This window comes from Eschrichtius robustus, chromosome 4 (genome assembly GCF_028021215.1).
Source record: "Eschrichtius robustus isolate mEscRob2 chromosome 4, mEscRob2.pri, whole genome shotgun sequence".
Classification (NCBI taxonomy): Eukaryota; Metazoa; Chordata; class Mammalia; order Artiodactyla; family Eschrichtiidae; genus Eschrichtius; species Eschrichtius robustus.
Window position 1 is genome coordinate 115903205 of NC_090827.1, and position 22392 is coordinate 115925596.

Genomic DNA, 22392 nt, shown 5'->3' on the forward strand with positions numbered 1-22392 from the left:
CCTCAGTCCCCAGAAACCAATCCAGCTCTCGACAGGGGCTGGGATTGCAACCTTAACCTCCATCTCACACTGACGAACAGAAGGAAAAGAACAGGCCAGACTAAGACACGGCCCCCAACCCCTAGAACCAACGAGAGCAGAGGTCAGGAGAGGAGGACTGTTCAACAGAGACTGACTTCTAGAACTACTAATGAATATATCCTGCGAAACATTCTCTACGAAGTGCCTACATCTTGTCAATTTTTCCTCAAAAGGTCTGAGCTTCTCAGTGTAGCTGTCAGGCCTCTCATGACCTGGGTCCTCCCTGCCTCTAGTGCTCCTTTCTCCATATCTAACAGAAAATACTCAGCCTTTCTGAGGACAAATAAAGCCACAAGGTAAGCCTCAATACATTCCAAAGACTTGTTATCATATACACTTTGTTCTCTATCTAAAACAAACTAAAAGTAGAAATCAATAACAGAAGGATAGGTTTTTTACTTTTTAAGGATCTGATAGAAGTAAAAATCAATCAAAAAAGGATAGGTTAGAAAGTTCTGCTTCTGGCCATGATAGAGGAACAGGGAAGAAATTTACTCTGTAACCAGATTTGCTTTCCCACAGCTAGAAAACTAGACAAATCACATGATGCAATAGTTTTCAGACACTGGACAACAGACAGCACAGAACTGGGATATTTGAGAGAAAGGAAATAGACAAGGTGAGCCCCACGGTTGCCCCAGCTTACAGCCTGAATGCAGCTCCTAGTACACAAAAGGATTGTGTACTAGGGGAACCCAGGGAGAGACCAGCAGGCTCAGTACTTTCAGAAAACAAAAGCAGAGTTTGGGAGGCCCCTGTGCCTAGAATTTGTGGGGCAGAGTCCTAAAGAGGAGGAGCTGCTGAGAGAGAGAGAGAGAGAGAGAGAGAGAGAGAGAGGGAGAGAGAGAGAAAGAGAGAGAGATCCAGAGATTTGCAGGAGTGTCCTCAAGGCTTTGGCTGAATACTGTGCACGCTTGAAAAAAACCCAAATAACAAACCGATGCCAGGCCAGGGAAAGAACCACCAGAAATAATAGGCAGAACCATTGCTGAAGCTCACACAGAGCTGGGAAGAGTTTCTGTTCCCACTACCCAGAGTGAAAAGACCCCATAACGCACAAAGTATCAGGTAGAGTCCTCAAAAGTGTGTCGCCTCAGCAGCGGGGATACATTAGCCCTCGACTAAAGGCAGCTCTTGACCCAACCTAACAAAGCTTAAAAGCAAGCCTTGAAAGGATAAAATTAATCCAAAATAACATACCTACACGTCAAAACTCCACTACTGGGGCTTCCCTGGTGGCGCAGTGGTTGAGAATCCGCCTGCCAATGCAGGGGACACGGGTTCGAGCCCTGGTCTGGGAAGATCCCACATGCCGCAGAGCAACTGGGCCCGTGAGCCACAACTACTGAGCCTGCGCGTCTGGAGCCTGTGCTCCGCAACAAGAGAGGCCGCGATAGTGAGAGGCCCGCGCACCGCGATGAAGAGTGGCCCCCGCTCGCCGCAACTAGAGAAAGCCCTCGCACAGAAACGAAGACCCAACACAGCCAAAAATAAATAAATTAATTAATTAATTAAAAAAAAAACTCCACTATTAAAGAAAATACAAAATCCTGTACCCAACATGTAAAATCTACAATACCTACCATCCAATCAAAAATTACCATGCATGCATAGAAGCAGGAAAATATCCATAATCCAGGGAAAAATCAACCAATGGAAATAAGAGAGATGATGGAATAAGCAGATAAAGACATTGAAACACTGATAAGAAAAAGAAATGAGGTGTAAGGATCAGAAAGGAGGCTACAAAGCTGTGATTATTTGTAGACATTATGACCAAATGCAAAAAATCAACAGAATCAACAGACATATTCTCACAACAATCTTAAGAGGTAGGTGTATCTATCATCCACACTTGAAAGATGAATTCGCTAGGGCATAGAGTGGTTAAGTAACTTGCTCAAGGTCACAAGGCTATAAAGTGCCAGAGATAGGGACTTGGACCCAGCAGTCTGGCTCCAGCGATAGAATAAGGGAGTCTGGAAAGACTTATAAAAATTAGTAACATTTCTCTACATCAGTATCAAATAAGCCCAAAACATAATTGAAAATAGGTAATAACTCACAATTGCAACTAAACCTATAATGTATCTGGGAACCATCACAAAGAATACATAAGACCTTATGTATATGTATACCTTATGCATAAGGTGACCCTATGATTTATCGCCCAAGCTGAGAGTAAAAGGAAGAGCTAACGGGAAGGGACATGGGGATGACAGGGGACAATGGGACTGTCCCAAGCATATCGAGATGGATGTTCACCCTATTTAATGGAAACAAATATAAAATCTATTAAAGATCCTAAAAGAAGATCCACATAAAATAAGAAACATTCCACCTTTTTGGAGGGGAAGACAATTCTCAAATTAACCTGTAATTTTAGTTCAATCCAACAGAAATTTATCGTGGAACTTGATTAACTTATTCTAAAATGTACATGCCCTCCAGAGTCCTCCAGCTTGGAAATCATGCATCTGTGCGTTTGTAATGAGCCCATCAGAAGGACTGGGATGTCTGTGGAGTGCCACAGGTGCACACCAGCCACTCAGGATGGCTGCCTCTGACCAGAGCTGACAACCCATCAGCTGGACAGAAACGGTGGGCCGGCAGGAAGTCCACTTTCATCCCTCTGCCTGTCTCTCTTTTCCTCCCTGAATCAGTCATACAAGTCTTTCTGAATGAGTCACATACCACTCATTCAAGGCGGAGCTCAGCATAGTCAGGTGGCTTCTATGTGAAAGCAGGAGGCAAACTTGTAAACGGTCGATGCACAAACTGGCTGCTCACCTAAAACCGTGAACATCTCAAGTGCAGGATCCTGCAATGGCCTGGGAGGTCTCGGCCCGTTGAACAGGCTACAAAATGTTCTAAAGGAGGAAGTGAAGGAGAATGAGGGAAAGGGGAAAGCTGAGAAGGGCAAGGAAAAGGAAAAAGGTGGAAGAAATGGAGGGGACGTGGGGAAGAGAACCAAACAGCCCTGCTGGGAGGCTGAAGCCTTCTCGCTGTCACTGCGGGCCCAGCACCATGATGGAAAGGGCATGGGTGATGGAAGCAGACGTGCCTTGTGGGAGCCCCAGCTCAACCACTCACTGATGGAGTGACCTTGGGCAATTCTCCCAACCTCCCCAGATGGCAGAGTCCAGACCAGGGACATATCAACCTGGGGCTGAGGGTTGCGGGGATATCTGATGCAGAGTCTAGTAAAGAAAGGGGGCACCTGGCAGGTGCTTCCAGCATGCTCTGCAACCCCAGCTGTGAAGCCACAGTCCCTTTGGGGACAGCACGCTGCCAGCCAGGCAGGGGCTTAACAATGGGTCTTGGGGCAGTGGCCATTAGGTCCTTGCTCCATCTTGATAGCTACATGAGCTTGGAAGAGGTTCCCAGTCCTGAAGCACAATCAAACAACTCTCAGCTGCTGGCATGCCCCGCAAGGGCTGTCATTTCTGTGCAATTACCCTGCAAATAAAAAATCTGAACAACTGCCACTCGGATGCTAAGAGATGCAGTCGACCAATTTCAGGAGGAACATCAAAGCCGCTGACTGGGGAGTGCCTATTTTATTGGCACTTGCCACAATGAGATAGCCATTTGTGAAGATGGCCTGTCATGAAAAGGTCACAGCTGACAAATGACTCTTGGCTGCCTTTCTCCATGAGGCCGGGATTAGGTAGCCTATGAGTTGCTCCATTGTTGGGGAAATGGGCACTGGAGCCCACTCCAAAGTTAAAAAGCGCCTTCCAATCCATTTGTTCCTCACAAATCTGGTGACTAGTGGGTTATCATTGTCTCAATCCTGATTTTACAGATGTGGGAGCCAAGGCACGTTCATCCAACATTACACAACTGTGGGAAATAACCACGTTCCGTGAGAATATTCCCTGTCAAAGACGAAGAAGAGCTTTAGTTTGAAGTGCTGGATCCACCACCGCCTGGCTGCAGAAACCTGGATGAACTCACTGTGAAGACTCAGTTTCCACATCTGTAAAATAGGGATATGGACCGTTCCTACTTCTTAAGGAAGTCAGAAGGGGTAAAGCACATAATGGAATGAAAGAGAGACAGGCTAGAATGGGGGAAGCACGTGCGGTCAGGTGAACTCACGGTGGGTGGGCTGCTGAGTCTGGCTCAGGAAACCTCGGGACCTTCTCAACCTATCCTTCATCCTGTCCCTCTCCTCCTTCTACAGCGCTGGTGAGACTCAGCCCATCTTCCCAGACAGGCACTTGAGACCCTCCACCACCGGGTCTGTTCCCCCATCCCCTCGGGAGACCCAGCACCCCAGCAAAGCAGCCTTTTCATGGGGCTGCAGACTCTCTGGGATCCCCTGAACCTGCATTGTGTCCTTGGCCATGGCTCAGGCCACCCATTCTTTCCACCAAATCAAATCCCCACTTTTCCCTCTCTGACAATATCTACCTTAAGTGTGACAGTGGGTCACAAACCAGCGTGCATTGGAGGAAACGCCCTGCCCCACCCCCCATGCTGCTAGTTCCTCCATGTGGTCCCTGCCTCACTCCACCCCTCTCCTCTTCCCTTCCTGGCTGAACTGGGAATCCACCCCACCGGGCACGCTTGGCTCAGCTCTGCTCTGGGAGCCCCACTTCTGCTCCTCCAGGAAGGCTGCTCCCAGGAACCCCCCCCCCCACCCCAGGGACACCTGTGATTGGGTGACCGAGTCTGTTTAATTCTGGGATGTTTAGCAAGCCCATCTGGCTCTCATACTAATTTCTATCTTCTGAATTAGCCTTTAGCAGTAAGACAGATGATATTTCCACCTGTACCTAGTCTTTGTCTTGTGTCTCAATTTTATATAGAACACAAGTGGGAATAGGGTGCTACTTCTTGTGTCCCTTAAGACATCAACAACCTGTACACACCTGGAAGGAGCCATGACCTTGCCTGGAGCAGGCTCTATGGCTCTTTGCTGGATTACGCATTTGTGTTCTGAGAAATACACTTACATTAAAAAGAAATAAATTAAAATAACTAGGTAAAGGACCTGAGGGACAGAAGGTAGGAACAAAAACAGCAGCTCTAGAATATGGTCTGTACCTCCACTCACTGACACACTCCCCTGGGAGTCTGCCCTTTGCTGGGGAAGGCAGCGGGCCCCCGGCAGTGCCAACACGGTGTCGACTCTTAAATGTCACCTCCTCAGAGAGACCTCACCTGACTCTCCCACCTACAGTGGATCCCACTTCCCCCTAGCCATCCCCCCACCCTAACACTATCACACCATATTATTCGTTTCTTTAATGGCACTGATCACAATCTATCATTGTAAGTGCTCTTTGTCTAGAATGTGCGTCTCTGAGAGCTGGGACCACCCCAGCGGTCGTGAACACCATGCCTGGGACATTGCTGCCTCCTCAGCATCCCGGTGGAATGAAGGAACAGCGTGAGATATGCTAGGACAGGAAAGGAAGTTGGCAGGGGGAGGGGTGAGTGGGAGAACTGGGTGTTCCGGGAAGGCTTCTTGGAAGAGGGGGCACCTGAGGACAGAGGCAGTGCCTTAGCACAGCTGAGGACAAAGTCCACTTGTTCAGGTAAAAAGAGGTGGAAAGGTAAATCCAGGAAGAGGGAAGGACACGGGTAAGCAGCCCGTGGTCATACGCAGTATGCACAGAAACAAAAGTGTAACAAAAGGGGGCTGGTGAGGGAGGCTGGGTTGCTTGTGGGGCACAGAGGAGGGTGTGCAAGATAAATGCGGAGACAGAAGTGAAGCAGCACAAGTGAATCCCTCAGCACAGAGCCAGGCAAAGGATGGTGGCAACCACAGGCCACGGAGGCAGCACCAGAGATGAGGCCAGAAGAATGGACCAGAGAGAGACCTCCTGGGGGAGAAGTGGAGGAAGAGGGTTCCAGGCAGAAGGACCAGGTGAAAAGGGGTGGGGGTGGGGTGGGGCGGGTCCCACCTGCAGGAACACAATGTAAAAACCAGGTGCTGCGGGGAGGAGGAAGGGTAAGCTGGGACGAAGTGAGAGAGTGGCACGGACATATATACACTACCAAACGTAAAATAGATAGCTAGTGGGAAGCAGCCGCATAGCACAGGGAGATCAGCTCGGTGCTTTGGGACCACCTAGAGGGGTGGGATAGGGAGGGCGGGAGGGAGACGCAAGAGGGAGGGGATATGGGGATATATGCACGCATATGGCTGATTCACTTTGTTACACAGCAGACACTAACACACCACTGTAAGGCAATTATGCTCCAATAAAGATGTTCAAAAGAAAAAGGCAGGTGCTGGGTGGAGATGGACAGTCACGGCCCCCAAGGGCTCTGTGCGCCCTTAAACTGGGCGGCTGCCAGCCCTGCCATGTGCTATGAGGAGTGACGCATGGAACACTGACCTTTTCAACCAGGTCTTCGGGGGCCTGTTCCTCAAAGAGCTGAATTTTATCTTCAGTGCACTTCTTCAAAAGGTCTGTCTTGCTTTTGCTCTTGGAGCGTGGCTTCCTCGCCTTGGACTGTGGCTGGAGAGAGGGGAGAAAACATGGGCGAGAAAGTGATCGCTGGCAGGTTGGTGCAGCCCCTGGTCTCCCCAAGCCCAGACAGGCTCCTGCAGCTCTTGGCACCACACAGCTGTCTTAGCCAGAGAGGGGAGGAGAGATGAACACTCTCCTGGAATGAACTCCGTTCATGGGCCTTCGGTCTTGGCATACTTTGGGAGCTCGTCCCGCCAAAGGGAGGAGAGGGATGCTTGTGGGCAGAGCCGGAGCTTTGCAGTCAGACAGAGAGCGGCCCCACCTGCGTCCACCTCCTCTCCAGTGGGGGGACCTCAACCCGTCAGCCTCTGTGATCAGGCACAGGACAGAAGAGGTCCTTGTCCTTGGGAAGCTTACAAAAGAGCGGAGGAAAAAATCAGTAAACATGAAAACAAATAACTGACCAAGACACTCTCAGAGGGTTGGTGAGTGCCATGAAGACAAGGAGACGGAATGAGCATGCTGGCTATTATCTTACATCAGGCGGATGGGGACACGTTTGCAGAGGTGAACGGCTGCTGAGGACATCCGTATGCATGCATTCAAGGAGGCATCACGCGTGGGCTTTAACATATACCATCCTCCTAGAATAACAGTCTGCACAACCTACACACACATACCAGCTTCTCACAAATGTAAAGAAGTGACATTGCAGCTGAGCCCCGCATGACAAGGTGTCAGGAGTGTGAAAATGTGGGAACAGAAGGTTCCAGACCCTGAAGACCTGAAGCCCAGAGCAAGGGTGAGAGGGGTCGCAGGAGAGGTTGTGTGGGACTTCCCTGGTGGTCCAGTGGTAAAGAGTCCGCCTTCCAGTGCAGGGGACCCAGATTCGATCCCTGGTTAGGGAACTAAGATCCCACACGCAGCGGGGCAATGAAGCCTGCGTACCACAGCTAATGAGCTCGCGCGCCTCAATGAGAGAGTCCATGTACCGCAAAAACTACAGAGCCCACACACACGCGCTCTGAAGCCTGTGCGCCCGGGAGCCCGCACGCCACAAAGAGAAGCCCGCGCTTCCATAACGAAGACCCAACACAGCCAGAAAAAAAAAAAAAAAAAGAAAGAAAATAAATAAATAAAATAAATAATTAAAAAAGAGAAGAGGTTGTGGGTGCTCAGTAAATTGATATTCAGTGAATGAATGAATGAGTGAATGAATGAGTGTAGCAGATGCTACAATCTCTGAGCCTCAGTTTCCAGACCTGTAAAATGGAGCTAATAATACCTGCCTCATAGCATTACTGCAAGAACATAACACAATGGAACATAAATGTAACATAATCTAACATAATAAACAGAAAAATATAACAAAACAGCATACTGTAACACAACACGATAGAACATAACAACATGCTATAACAACAGAATGTAGCATAAATGAGAATATAACAATAAGACATAACATAGCAAAACATAACACCACGCAGTACAGCATAATGTAGCATGACCAACACAACACACAACACATCTAAGATGCTCGGTGCAATATGTAGCTGGTGGTCACTCCCCATGAGGGCCAGTCCTCCTCCCTTCCCAGCTCACATACCCACCCTTCCTCCACTCTTTCACTGTCATGATCTCCCAGAGCCTGCTCTAGACCTGGACTCAGGCCTGCCCACCAGACTCTGACCCGGCTCCTATGGCCATGGTGATAATGCAACAGAAGACCCCCATGTCCTCAGGGCCTGCCCCAGAGCACTCAGAGGAAGCAAGCACGTACACAGTAATTCACTGAGTTCAGAGACCCCCATTTGACAGAGGAGGAGACTGAGGCCGGAACAGAATGGTTGGACTCAGCCACATCATGGGAGCCCTAAGAACTAGATGGTGAGCTTCCTGACTCCTGCACCCAAAGTCTTTAAAAACTCGGGCTGGGCTCAGCTAATCCCATGAGTGAACTATAGTTTTTATCTCCTGATCTAATGGTGATAACACCAAAAAGAGGAAATTGGGGGTCAAGCCCTCTTAGGAACAGAGCTGGGCTGGTGGGTGAGACCCTGAAGCCCAGAGCAAGGTCTGGCACTGGAAGGGGGGAAGCCAGAGTGGGGTGGGGGTGGGGCAGATCGTGTGCATCCTTCCCAGCCCCACGCACCACGATGTCAAGTCGGTAGCCTGAAACTGGCCTTGGAAGGAGTATTTACACCAGGGAAATAGGCAAATGCTACAAATCAGGAACTCTGAACCCTCAATGAGAGTCAGTTTACCAGCACGTGACTGGTCAGGGGTCAGACCACAGGGGGCCTTGAGATCATGGTAGAACTTATAGCTGGGCAGAGAGCACCAAGGATGTGCCTGAATTTTGTTTTCTCCTCAAGGAGAAGCAGTAGGTTTAAAGTCAGAAAGCACCAGCTCCAAGACCAGTCCTTCTACTTCCTCCTACGTCGGTCAATTCACTTTTCCTTTGCTGGTTGGTGCTTTCATCTGTAGAACGGGGACAAAATATCTACCTCCTGGCCCTGCTGTGAACCACAGATGAGCTACTGGAAATGTAAGTGATTCGAAATGTTTTCAATCTCAACATAATATCAACTCAAGGGAAGTCCCCGCATTCCGCCCACATCCAGTGGTTGGTTGGTTCAGTCAATAAAATTTATTGCACACCTATTATGCACCAGGCACCTTCTAGGTGCTGGGATGGAGTGCTGAACGGGAACTACAAACAGGGAGCTTGTTGGTAGTCGGAGCACAGACCGTGAGTAAGTCGAGAAACCAGGACATTGCAGATAGCAATCAATTCTCTGAAGAAGTGGGAACACAGCATGTGATAAAGGATGCCTGGGAAAGTGGTGATATTGGATAGTGCCCAGGGAAGACCTCTGTGCAGGTGACATTTGAACTGAGATGTGAAGAGACCATAAGGAGCTGGCCCTGTGATGTTCTGGGCAGAGGAAACAGCAAGTTCAAAGGCCTTGTCTCAGGTGGGATTCCCCAGAGGCAGAGCCAGAGACAGGGACTGGGGTACATGCAGTTTCCTGAGAGAGGACCTCTGAGCAAGGCATAGGGGGTGAGGGAACCAGGACAGGAGGGGGAAAGGGCCACGCACGGTGGAGGTCGCAGGTAGGGTCTGGCCTTGACTGGTCCATAAGGGGCTCCAGAGTAAACCCTGCACCCAAGAGTTGCCTCCTCTGTGGCACATAACACGTGCTCACCACAGGCATCTGTCACTCATCACCCTACGAGGCCCCGGGTGAGAGATGCCCTTTCCCACCCGAGCTGAGCACCCTCCTTGTGCCACATGCAGAAGTACTCTGAGTGGGTCACTGGCTGTGGCCAAGGGAGGGGGCAGGAGGAAGAGTCACCTTTCAGGGCAGGTGGCTCCCATCGCTGAGGGGAATGCTCAGGAGAGGGGCGCAGCTGTGAGCCGTGAGTGGCAGAGACTCAGGGCCACTGGTGGACAGTGCAAAGCCCAGGTACCAGTGTGTCCACTACAGAACTTAAGGTGCTTCCAGGAACAGCTGATGCCAACAGGGCCAGAGAGGAGAGGGTGGGAGATGAGCTGAGGGTGGGTGGCGGAGCCAGATCCTGCAGTATCAACCGTCAGAGGAGACCCCGCTTCTGCACCCACGAGGCCCCGAGATGCCCATCCTACCTGCAGATCAGGGGCGGCCAGCGCCTGGTCCAGTTTCAGGAACTCTGCTTCTCGCCACGCGGTTTGAAATTGCTGCAGCAGGACTCGGGCCCGGATTTTGGGAAGGGCCAGGCTCCTGTCCATCTGAGCGAAGCAGCCGTGAACTTCCTGCCTCATCCCGAGCAGCTCCTCTTCGGACAGGGAGAAGGCAGAGGACCAGAGCTTCCTGGAAAAGCAAGAACAGTGATATGCTCTGGTGGAGAGAAGACAGTGCGGGTTGTGCTGGGGGGAAAGTGTAAATTCAAAGCTCAAACTCCACTAGTCAAATCCACATCTGGAAAAAAAACACCATCTCCTTAATCGGGCATTCATTCCACAAGGATTTCTTGAGCACCTAATGTGTGTCATGATGGACACAACATCATATCGGGGCTAAGAATTCAGAGTTGCATGAGACAAGCCCGTGAGCATGTCTGTGAGGAGGCAACAGACGTCCCGGTGCTCATGACTTTGAAGAGAACCTGTCTCCGTTTAGAACAGACATGAAGACAAAGAACTGTCCACCGAGCCTGGTCAGCAGCAGACTGTAAGTAGGGACCAGCAGCCCAGAGGAGAGATGCCCAACTCAGCAGGTCATGGGGAAGGGGGGCCTTGTGCTGGGTCTTTATAGGATGATGAGTGACAGCTCTCATTTAGGGAAAACCTATTCTGTGCTGGAAACCATGCAGAGTGATTTACCCTTAGGGGTTGACTGTGTCCTCCCAAAAGATATGTTCAAGTCCTAACCCCTGGTACCTCTGAATGTGATCATATTTGGAAATACGGTCTTTGCAGAGGCAGTTTAGAAGTAAGTCAAGATGGGGTCATATTGCAGTAGGGTGGACCCTTAATCCAATATGACTGGTGTCCTTCAAAGAAGAGAAGACACACACACAAGGAGGCCATGTGATGACGGGTCTACAAGCCAACAAGGGCTGAGTATTGTAGCAACACCAGAAGCTAAGAGAAAGGCGGGGATCAGATTCTCTCCTGGAGCCCTCAGACAGAGCACGACCCTGCCAACACCTTGATTTGGACTTCTGGCCTCCAGAACTGGGAGACAATACATTTTTGTTGTTTTAAAGCCCCTGGTCTGTGGTGCTTTATTATGCCAGTCCCAGGAAACATTTACCTGCATCCTCACTAATCCTGTGGCGACTCAGTCCTCAACTTACAAATGAGGAAATTAAGGAATGTCCCCTTCTTCCTCCCAGGCAAGGCCTACAGCCACTCTACAGGAGAGAACAGCCACAAGCTCTCTTTCCCACCTCTGGGGATCCAGTCTGGCCAATGAGATGGAAGAGGAGGTCTGCTGGGACTTCTGGACAGAATGTCCTCCCTGACCCAGGAGACAGCATCTGGGGGGAGGCCATCTCTTCTGTCCTGCTTTGGGCAATGTGTGTCTGTTCATTGATCACTCAGAAAATCTTCATGTGGGCCTGTGGGACTTCAGCTCACCTAGAAAGTTCTCTCGTGGAAACAGAGTAAGACCGAAAGGGCTGACTTGGGCCCCTAGACAGAAGCGATCTGAAGGCCCCAAGCCCATGTCTTGGGTTCCCTGGGACTCACCAATTTTTCTGAAGCACTTGAGGAAACTGCAGCTGTTCCTTTGTACCTTCCCTCGTGGAGAATCTTTGCCCCACGTGTTTGCTGCTTATGTGGACTGCAAGGTGAAAGCAACTCTGAAATGAATCTGAGTCTTTATTCTTGCCCATCTTCAAACCAGGGTGGTCTGGCTTTAATCCTCCACTAGGTAGGCACCAAGATAATACAGAAATATAGGAGATAGGGTCTTTGTCCTGAAGGAATTTAAAATCCAGGCAGCAGTTTAGCAAAAAGGTCTCAAAGACACTTTCCCTGGCAAAATATGCATTAATTCTTATTTTATAGGACCAGGTTTACAGCAACTCTCTCTTGCTTGAAGTTGAGAAGCTTATAAAAATATGTTTCAAAACTATTGTGCAAAGCCATTTCTACTTAATGCCTCAGAAATAAAGGCTACAACCTTTTAGGGTCTTAAATAAGCAAAGTATATAAGCAGACCCAGATTGTGCGTATTGTTAGTTGACCCCCTTTAACCCTTAGGAAAATCATAAAGAGTTTTCTGATACCAAAGTGAGATTTCTCTTTTCCTGTTGAACGACTCAGTCGGCGGCTGCTTTAATAATACTCCCTGCAAAATGGAACCACATGAAGTCAAAGAAGATGCCCACCCAATAATGGGAAAGTCAAGTCCAATCCATACACTTTGAAGAGCCCAAAGCAGGCTGGATCGAGCAAAGAGACTTTGGTCGAATGTAGATTGAGCTGAATAATTACTGTTGAGAACAATTCGTGGGAATAAGAAGTGGCATTTAAGGATCTGATTTGTATGGGCTTGGAGAAGACAGCATCTTGTTTGTTCAAGAAAACAAAAACTAACAAAGATTGCAAACTAAACAAGGACAGAACCATAAAGAAAGAGAGATGAGAAGGAGGGGAGAGGTCACTTCATCTAAACCAAGACAATCTCACCCTCTGCGAACACCTGAGACCTCTCCTCCCTGGAAGCAAGGTCAGTCCCTGGGAATGAGTACTTAAGGAGGAGGCACTGCATCCTTCAGGCCAGGAAGACCTTGTTCCATGGGATGTAACTGCCACCAAGGAAGGATGGACACTGCAGAACGATGCTCTGCTATTTGGTATCCCTGAAAGGGTTCAAGGAGAGCTCAGGCCTCGGTGCAGATGGGGAGGACCACCGACGTCCAGCGAGCAGCATGCAGGATCAAGAGAAGAGGGGGACAGATGGACCGAGCAGATAGACTGAGAAGGACGCCTTCCCCTACCCTCCCCCAACACCCCCTCCACAATCCTATGTCGATGCAACCTTTTCTAATTAAAAGGGCTTCAATTCAATTCAGAATTGAAATTGTGGCTAAGATCCAAATGGAACTGTGGAGTGGCCATACCGAGGAAAGAATAGTCAAAGGGCTTTGGTTTTGTTTGTTCGCGTCAATAGTGTTTTCTGGGTTGGTTGGTTCCTTTAGGAAATATTGATGGGTGGGTCCATTGGTTAAAAGGAAAAGAGCGCTATGTTATAGCCAAATGGGCACAATTACGCCCTCATGTGTAAACAGTCCATACTACTCTAAATAAACAGACTGGGAAGATGGCAGTGACTGTTTATCTTCACTGCGCTGCTGCTGCTGGGGGTTTTGATTCTGTCTTTCATGCGGTGACACTGGTTTCCCCTCTTCACACCCAGACAAGGATCCACCCAGCTGTTCCACCGCCTAGTCTTGCCCCGCCTCAGCAAGGCAACAGTGGGCGGTGTCCCCTTGTCTCTGGCTCCCAGTTCCAGGTCAGTGGCCGGCACCCAAAATGTACCTTCTTCAGAGCTTGGTAAGGATCCTGATCCTCCATACGGTTACCTGGTTAATTACTCCCGCTTTGTGTATCACAATCATCTATTTATGTGTCTGTTTTCCTCCTGATCATCTGAGTTCTTCCAGCACAGGAATGATGGTGGTGATGATAGCAGCTACCTCTTATTATCCACTTACTGCAGACCAAGGGTTGTGTTAAAAGACTGACATATACTTGCTCATGTAATCCCTCATCAATGCCGTGGAGTTGGCGCTTTGCCAGATGTGGTTGATGGCACTTCCTTGCCTCTTATCAGCTCAGCTTTTGTTTAGATGGGTTACTCTCCAACAATGCTGGGGATAGGAACACCCCTCACAGCCCCAGAGAGGGAATCCCAGGTGGTCTAAGGCAGGAATTGGCAAACTATGGCCTTCAGACCAAATCTAGCCCACTGCCTGTTTTTGTCAATAACGTTCTATTGGAACACGGTTACGTTCACTTACGGATTGTCTGTAGCTGCTTTCACGCTACCGGGGTAGAGCTGAATAGTTGCAACAGAAACCATGTAGCCTTCAGAGACTCAAATATTTACTATCTGGCACTTTATAGAAAAAGTCTGCTGTCCTCTGGTCTACGACAGTCATGGCCATTTCACTCTCCTTGCCGGTGAATGGTTTAGGCATGGGCTGGTGATGTAGTCCTGCCCAGTGGAATCAGAAGAATCAGTGCCTCACATGTTAAAAAGAGATGATGTATGTGACACCTGGAGCTGCAGCAGCCATCCTGAAACCATGTGGGGCTGAGCCCAGAGACCAAAGCAGCACACTGAGTACAGTGGAGCAGAAGGATGTTGAGGGCTGGATCCTTGATAGTATCATCGGGTCATGGAATCAAAACTAGAAAATTTACCCCCCGACTTCTTATAAAATGCTTTCTTCACCTTCTAACAACCCAACAGTATCATGTGCTGCTGAAAGCACCGTAAATGATTTATCATTGTCATCCCGTTCTACAGGCAGGAAAGATGAGGCTCAGAGAAGTTAAGTAACTTGCCTACACTCAGACAGTTGGTGGCAGTGCTGGGATTTAAACCCAGGTTTTTGGTCTACACTGCCCACATTTCATTCCTCTCTGTAGCCCCATGTGGGCCATGTTCGAGGCTCCTCCAGTTTCCAATCTGACGTGCCAGCCCTAAACAGTTGCCAAAGCTTTGCTGGCGTCTATCACACAACTGATGGCCCCTTTTGGGCCACACCAAATCTCAGTCTGCACAAAGAGCTGGCAAATGCTGCAGGGGAGTGAAGGACTGTCAACAGTGGCCCCTCTGGAATTTGATTTTAACTTGTCCTCATTGCTTCCATAGCTCTCCAATGGCTTTAAAAACATTAGTGGTGCAAATTATCCATTATTTTATAATTATTACACCAGGATTGCTGGCGGGCCATGGCTTACAGCATCCTAGTCAGAAGTGGATGTCATTCCATGGTTCCTGAATTCAACGAATGAAGGGGCCCCGTAAAGAGACGGTGCAGCGGGCCGTAAGGCCTGGAATGAAGGCCCACTACCATGTGCTCCCCGACATCTGCTGACACAGGGAGGGCCTCATGTGGCTTAACTACAAGTTCCCCTCCCCACCCTGCTCCTGTGGACAAGGTCCCCTCTTCACACAGCACTTCTCATCAAGGGGACCAAGCGCAATCCCTGCTTACTCATGAGCAGTGGGTTTCAGTTCCCTGCCAGCCTGTAATTGTCCAAACAAGCCCATCACATCCTCCCACAGGAACCAGGGGGCACCTCACCCTCTTGTTACTCTTGCATTGGCCAAAAAGTTTGTTTGTTTCCCCCCTCACGTGAAAAACCCGAACTTTTTGGCCAACCCAAATACAAAGCCTGCCCCCCACGAGCCCTGGTTGTTTGCTCTGCAACCCCCGAGTGGCCCTGGGGGACATGCACTGCCCGTCTTCCCTGGGCTGTGGGTATAAGTGACTAATGCACTGCTGTCCAGCGTCAGATGGCACGTGTCTGGCCATCCCCGTAACCAGACGGTGGAATCCCTCCCCCACCAATGGGAGGAGAGGAGGCGATGAAAACACACAGGGATTAAAACTCACATGAAGATCAAGTGCTCCCAGTGTCTCAGCTCCGCCTGCTCCTCCGTGGAGGCCTCCAGGGCATCGTCCTTCAGTCTCTGCCTCACGCTCTGGATGCCCTCCTGGCCCCTGTCCCTCTCCTCGCCCTCGAGCCGCTCGGCCCGGGTGGCCAGGTCCCTGCTGTGCTCCTCCAGGATCTGCTGCAGGAAGAGCCAGGGGACCCCGCGCTTGAGCAGCTCCTGGGTCATCACTGAGTTCTGCAGCCGCCGCAGCTGCTCCGTGGCTTTCTCGGACAGTGAGAGGGTCAGGGCCCTGAGCTCGTCCAGGGCAGCCTGGTCCAGGCGCTCCTGCAGCTCCTCCAGGGTGGCGCTGTGCTCGGCCACCAGGCTCCGCCACTGGCGCATGTACTGGCGAGCATCCTCAGCCGCCCCGAAGGCTTCAGCGACGGACAGCTGCTCCCTCCGCTGCTCCTTGTGCTGGCAGGAGTTCCAGAACAGACAGTTAACAGGGGGCGGGACTCGGGTGCACAGCCCTTGGGGAAAACACTCTGGTTGCAGGAAGCACAGAATGTCAACAGCCCTTTCCCCAACCACCTCACATTTAGCAAATTATTCTTTAAAACAAGAAAAGTAACATAATTTAAAGACCAATGGAGATTGCCAAAGTAGCAGCAGAGGAGAATTGAACCACGAAATGGAAACTTTGAATAAATGCTTTGCTCTTCTAAAACCAACTAAGATTTTTATGCAAATAGGCTAATAGGACAGAAATACGGCAAGAGCGTGTTCCGAACTGGAAGGAGTCTTGATTTCTCCCCATAGTCAAGCCTTAGACAACACAAGAGGAAATTTCTATTAAGGTTTTTATCTTCTTAACACATCCTCCCCAAAGGAGAAGAGTGTGTAACCTGATTGATCTTTAGTAAAATGTGACCACCTTTTACTCATTTGTTTCAAAGAAGGATCCAGGACATCTTTTTTTCTCTTCCTTCACTCAGATATAATATTCTCTCTATTCTCTCTATCTTGCTCCCTTCTTCTGGACTAGACAAAATCTGCCTCTGTCTATGTTAATCACAGTATTCCAGAGGCAAGGGGTGGCAAATTTCATAATTCAAAGATTTATGGTGAGGATTTAAGCAAAAGGCTTAATCTGCCTCATCCAACTGAGCTTTTAGCAGTGCCTCTTTTGTTTGAGGTTGCATTGTTTTTAAATGAATCAATAAACTTGATCGTTGTTTCCCCCTCCCAAAAAACCAAAATTATTCTTTAGAAAATAACCCAAAGTGTAGTGAAAACTTCCTTTGTTCAACATTTATTGAACACGTATTTATTGAGTAGGTAAAACCCAAGAGGCAGACCACCTGGGCTCCCATCCTGGCTTCTCCACTTACAAGCTGAGCCACCCAAAACGAGTGTCTGGCCCTGTCTGGGCCTCTACTGCTTAATCTGTAAAATGGGGATAATAATAGGATCTACTTCACAGAGTAGTTGTGAGGATGCAATGAGTTGCTGAAGACATGTGTAACTCTTAGAGGAGGCCCTGGTGCAGAATTGGCATCAATGAATGTCTGCTATTATTATTACCAAGTCCCAGGCACATAGGAACTGAAAATTGAGATATCCTAAGAGAAAACTCCCCTGAGATCCATGAGAGACAATTTAAATGAGGAGGTCACAGAAGACCTTTTAAAGAAGGAGACCCAAATGGATAAACAACAAGGTCCTATTGTATAGCACGGGGAACTATATTCAATATCCTGTAGTAAAACATAATGGAAAAAAAAAAACAAAAACAAAGGCTAATCATCACCAAGAGTAATTATAGTAACAATACGCTACTAACAATTTTAAAAATTAAGAAAATAAAAAATAAAGAAGGAGACCCAAGGGAGACCTGAGGGATGAGGTCATATCTCAGTTGGGTTAAGATGGGGGAAAGGATATTCCTGTGGGAAAGAGCAGTAGGCATAAAGGCCCTGTGCTGGGAAAAAGCTGACATGCATAGAGATGTACGTCACGGTGTTATTGACAATAGCGCACCTGTGGATAGTCTGGGTTCTATTTTGTGCAAATATGTCTTGTTCATGGGTCTGGGTGACCAGAGAGTGTCAATTCCTTCCTTCTACAATATTGATTGAGCACCTACAATGTGTCCTCAGAGCTGAGGATATGACACAAACCTTTGCCTTTGTGGAGCTATGTTCTAACTCTGTGCCACTCACAAGATTTATCAAAAGCAGCTGTAAGAAACAGTACTCGTGGAAAACTGCTGAAATATCTGCAGTTCTTCCATCCTTCCAGAGCCTAGCCTTGAACCAGGCCAGACCATCAGAGAAGTGTGTTCTTGGGCCTCATTGCTTTGATCCTTGAGCCAGTGGAGATGGATGAGGTGATGCTAAAGATGGGGTGGAGTTCAATGGTCCAGGCGAGAATGCTGGGCCCAACACTTGATAATAAAAGCAGAGTTTTTAATCAATCAAATTAAGTTATTCTGTTTCCCTTTCCCTCCCGAATGGCACCAGACAACCACCTGTGTTATCCCATGCATCTAGTATCTCCTCTGAATCTGTCCTTGTTCCCAGGCTCAGGACATGCTCTCATCAGTTTTGACCTGGTCAAGGTCTACAGCCTCCCACTGGTCCCACTGTAGACCTGATCAAGGTCTACAGCCTGAGGCTCCTCCAACTCTATCCAAAGGCTGCTCACATGAGCTTCCTAAATCCCAAATCTGATCTTCCTTTTGAAACTGAGCAGGACCTGTGGGGCTCCTGGGCATGGGAGCCTTTTGAACAGCTGCTAATCAGGGAAGGGAGGGGAGGCAGAGACAAGGGAGGAGCAGCCAAGAAACAATAGTGCAGCCTTGGGGCAGGGTCCCGGTTCCGCCTCAAGGGATACCCTTAACAGTATTTTGAGCTCTTCTGCAGAGCTAAAATCCCCAACAAATGGAAGATGTTAGCATTCTTCATTCCAGAGAAGGTAATGACCTGCTCATCAGGAGACCACCTGAGGCCAGATTAAGGAACTGCGGGCCCTGCACACACCCTGTTCCTTAGCAGCATGTCTGCCCTTGAACCACTGCTACAAAACTCATCACCAAATCCTCCCGGGTTGGGACACACGGTTTTTCAGGGCACGAGCCCACTGTGTCCTTCTTTGCCTGACAAAGCAATAAAGCTATTCTTTTCTACTTCACCCAAAACTCTGTCTCCAAGATTTGATTCAGCACTGGTGCACAGAGGCCGAGTTTTTGGCATCACTGCTCCTCCTGAAAACCCTTCAATGTTCCCCACTGTCCTCGAATGAAGGTCAGCTGCCAGCCCGGCACACTGCCCTCATTGACGAGGTGCTGCTTCCTGGGCGTGCCTCCTCCAGCCCCCGCCCTCTGTCCTCCCAGCTCTCATGTTCTCGGAGCTCCAAGCACAGCGGGGCACCCTCGCCTGAGTGCTTCACCTTTGAACAAGACGCCTCCCCATCCCCTGCAGTGTCCTTCCTGCCTTGCTCGCATCAGATGCTCATTTGTCCCCCAGAACTCAGGTTCCCCAGGAGATGGTGACTTCCTCTCTGTGCTACCAGAGCGTGTAGGGAGCACATGATGCATTTCTGTGGTTGCCGGTTGGTCTCTCCCCTCTCGAGGTTCACAAACAGCTGAGCAGGTCCGTGTCAAGGACAAGGCTGAGGCTCTAAGTCAGACAGGCCTGGGCTCAATTCCACGTCTGCCACTAACTAAACATGTGACCTTGACCTCATTACTTAATACTGTGATCTGAATGCTTGTGTTCCCCCAACATCCATATGTTGAAACCTAACATGGGACATGGTGGTGTTAGGAGAGGGGGCCTTGGGGAGGTGCTTAGGTCATGAGGGTGGAGCCCCCTGAATGGGATTAGTGCCCTTATAAAAGAGGCCCCACACTCACCCACCAAGCTACCTCCCCCTTTCCACCCTGCTGACTTCTACCAGCAAGAAGTCAGCTGTCTGCAACCAGAAGAGGGCCTTCACCAGAACCCGACCTTGCTGGAACCCTGATCTTGGACTTCCAGCCTCCAGAACTGTGAGATATAAATTTTGGTTCTTCATAAGCCACCCAGTCTGGTACTTTGTTATAGCAACCCAAAGAGACCACAACACTTAAGCCCTCTCAGCCTCAAATTCTTCATTAAAAAAAGAGAAAACAGTAGCATCTACCTCATAGGGTTAATGTAAGGATTAAATAAAATACATAATACACTTAGCACAGTGCCAATTAAACACTCCATAAATGTTGTAGCACCCATCTGTCATTATTCACTGGAACCAGCACTCCTATTCCCTTGCCCTGGCAGACATTACTAACCTACTGCAACCCTCAGCTTTGCTAGGACCTGTAGAAATCTTGACACAGCATTCCAAAAAGTCACTACCAATCAACTGTAGATGGCACATCAGGATGCCTGCCCAGTTGCCCTTTGGATCCTAGCCCTCTTATGGCAGTGCCTGGCATGGAACCTGGCACTTGGTGGGTGTTCACAATGGTTATGTAAAGAATCAGGAGCATAATTCCTTATATACCTTTTGCAGCATCTCTCGCCTTCTCTTAATTATTAACTTTTGGTGGAGTTTTTTCTTTTCCTGCTTTAAGTCATTGTCCAACTTCTGTTTTATAGAAAAGACTTCTGTCTGAGCCCGCTCCAAGAGCACCCGCATCTGATCTTCATCCAAGTAGCCTGCTCTAGATGAAGAAGATGCAGAGTTAGTTAACACACTCTCCAGACTCACCTGCAGCTTGACTGTGCTGTGGCTGAATGTTCATCTCCATATTAGTTTGGTTTGAATCAGAGAAATCTCTACCATCAGAAGAAGCAGGAGAACAGGCAGCTAAGACGTTACTAAAATGCAGGAAGGGTAAGGTCAGCCCTTTCAGAGATGTGCAGAGAAAGCTCAGCATCCCGAGAGGAATTACAATTGGGCAAGAGTTCTCGGAGAAAGCAACATTCAAGGGGACCACTGTGGAACAGATAGAATCTTCCAAGAGGAGATGGTAGATTAGGAAGTCCTAGTGACAGGAATGGCACAAGTAAAGTCCAAGAGGTAAAATGTAGGGAAAACTCGGTGTGCGGGTTGATTCTGTTTATCAACTTGACTGGCCGGGGTGCCCAGATTAAAGATCACTTCTGAGTGTGTCTGTGCAGGTGTTTCCAGGTGAGACTAACGTTTGAATGGGTGGGCTCAGTAAAGCAGATGACCCTCCCCAATGTGGGTGGGCACCCAGTCCACTGAGGGCCTGAACAGAATAAAAGGTGGAGGAGTAAGGAATTCGCTTTTTTTTCCTGCCTCACTGTTGAGCTGGGACATTTCATCTCATCTTCTCCTGCTCTAGGGCTGGGATTCCCCTGGTTCTCAGGGGACTGAATTACATCACTGGCTTTCCTGGGCCTCCAGCTTGCAGATGGCAGATTTTGGGTCTTCTCAGCCTCCATAGTCACACGACACAATTCCTCATACATATCTCACCGGTTCTGTTCTTCTGTTGCTGCCACTATCACTACTACCATTCCCAGTCTGTCTGCATCCTTGGGCTGGGCCACCTGCTTGGCATACAGTAGATTCACCATGGAAGCTTCCTGAAGGAATCAATAGGTGACTGAGCAAATGGTAGATATGCATTTCAGAAATATAAGTCTGTGCCAACCTATTAAAATAGGATTTAAAAATCAGAGGTACAAAACACTTCCCTGGTAACTGCTCCCAGTGGTATTACCAGCTGTTGGGTGCTTCCGTTCAAGGCAAGGAGCTGTTTCTTTCACTCGAGTGAAAATGAATCAGGAATGTCAAGTTAACTGCAGTGACAAATTCATTAGCATCTTTGGGTGGGAAGTGTTCACATAATTTGCACCTTACCGAATCCTCATTAAAGAGGGCAAGAGGGCTGCCAAGTCCTAGTACAATCATCCAGGTAGTAGAACCAATTCATAAAAGCACGGCTTGCCCTAAGAAAGCCAACTTTATCAACATGGCCCTACTCATTTTAAAGCTTGTAATCTACAAAGGATAAATTTCATTGTTGACAATTACGCGTCTCCCTAAAGACTAGCTGAGAAGGAACGCTGTCGAGGGGCTAGAGGCTGCAGTGAGCCGCACCATTTACCTGGCTGCATGGTACCCCAGTGTTGCTGAGAAAAAATACTCAGAATCCAAGATAAGCATCTGTGTATTCATACTTAATTCCAAAGGCCAAGACATGGAGGCAACCTAAATGTCCATTGACAGATGAATGAATGAAGAAGATGTGGCGTATATATATATATATATATATATATATATATATATATATATATATGTGTGTGTGTGTAATGGGATATTACTCAGCCATAAAAAAGAATGAAATAATGCCATTTGCAGCAACATGGATGGACCTAGAGATTATCATACTAAGTGAAGTAAGTCAGACAGAGAAAGACAAATACCATGTGATGTCACTTATATGTGGAAGCTAAAATATGATACAAATGAACTTATTTACAAAACAGACTCACAGGCGTAGAAAACAAACTTATGGTTGCCAAAGGGGAAAGGCGGGGAGGGATAAATTAGGAATTTGGGATTAGCAGATACACACTACTATATATAAAATAGATAACCAACAAGGACCTACTGTATCGCACAGGGAACTATACTGAATATTTTGTAATAACTTATAAGGGAAAAGAATCTGAAAAAGAATAGATATATATATGTATGTATAACTGAATCACTGTGCTGTACACCTGAAACTAACAAGTCAACTATACTTCAATTAA

At 48.4% G+C, this 22392-nt stretch overlaps 1 protein-coding gene across 3 annotated transcripts in view; it reads right to left on the bottom strand.

Moving 5' to 3' along the window:
* The window catches only part of EVC2 (EvC ciliary complex subunit 2), a 143024-nt gene that overhangs the window by 36760 nt on the left and 83872 nt on the right, over positions 1–22392 (bottom strand). For all 3 annotated transcript variants that reach the window (XM_068543238.1, XM_068543239.1, XM_068543237.1), the window contains 4 exons: positions 20165–20324; positions 15636–16090; positions 10162–10366; positions 6438–6560 (listed from right to left, as the gene is read on the bottom strand). In XM_068543238.1, coding sequence (XP_068399339.1) covers positions 6438–6560; positions 10162–10366; positions 15636–16090; positions 20165–20324 — 943 coding nt within the window. The remainder of the gene's footprint in view (positions 1–6437; positions 6561–10161; positions 10367–15635; positions 16091–20164; positions 20325–22392) is intronic.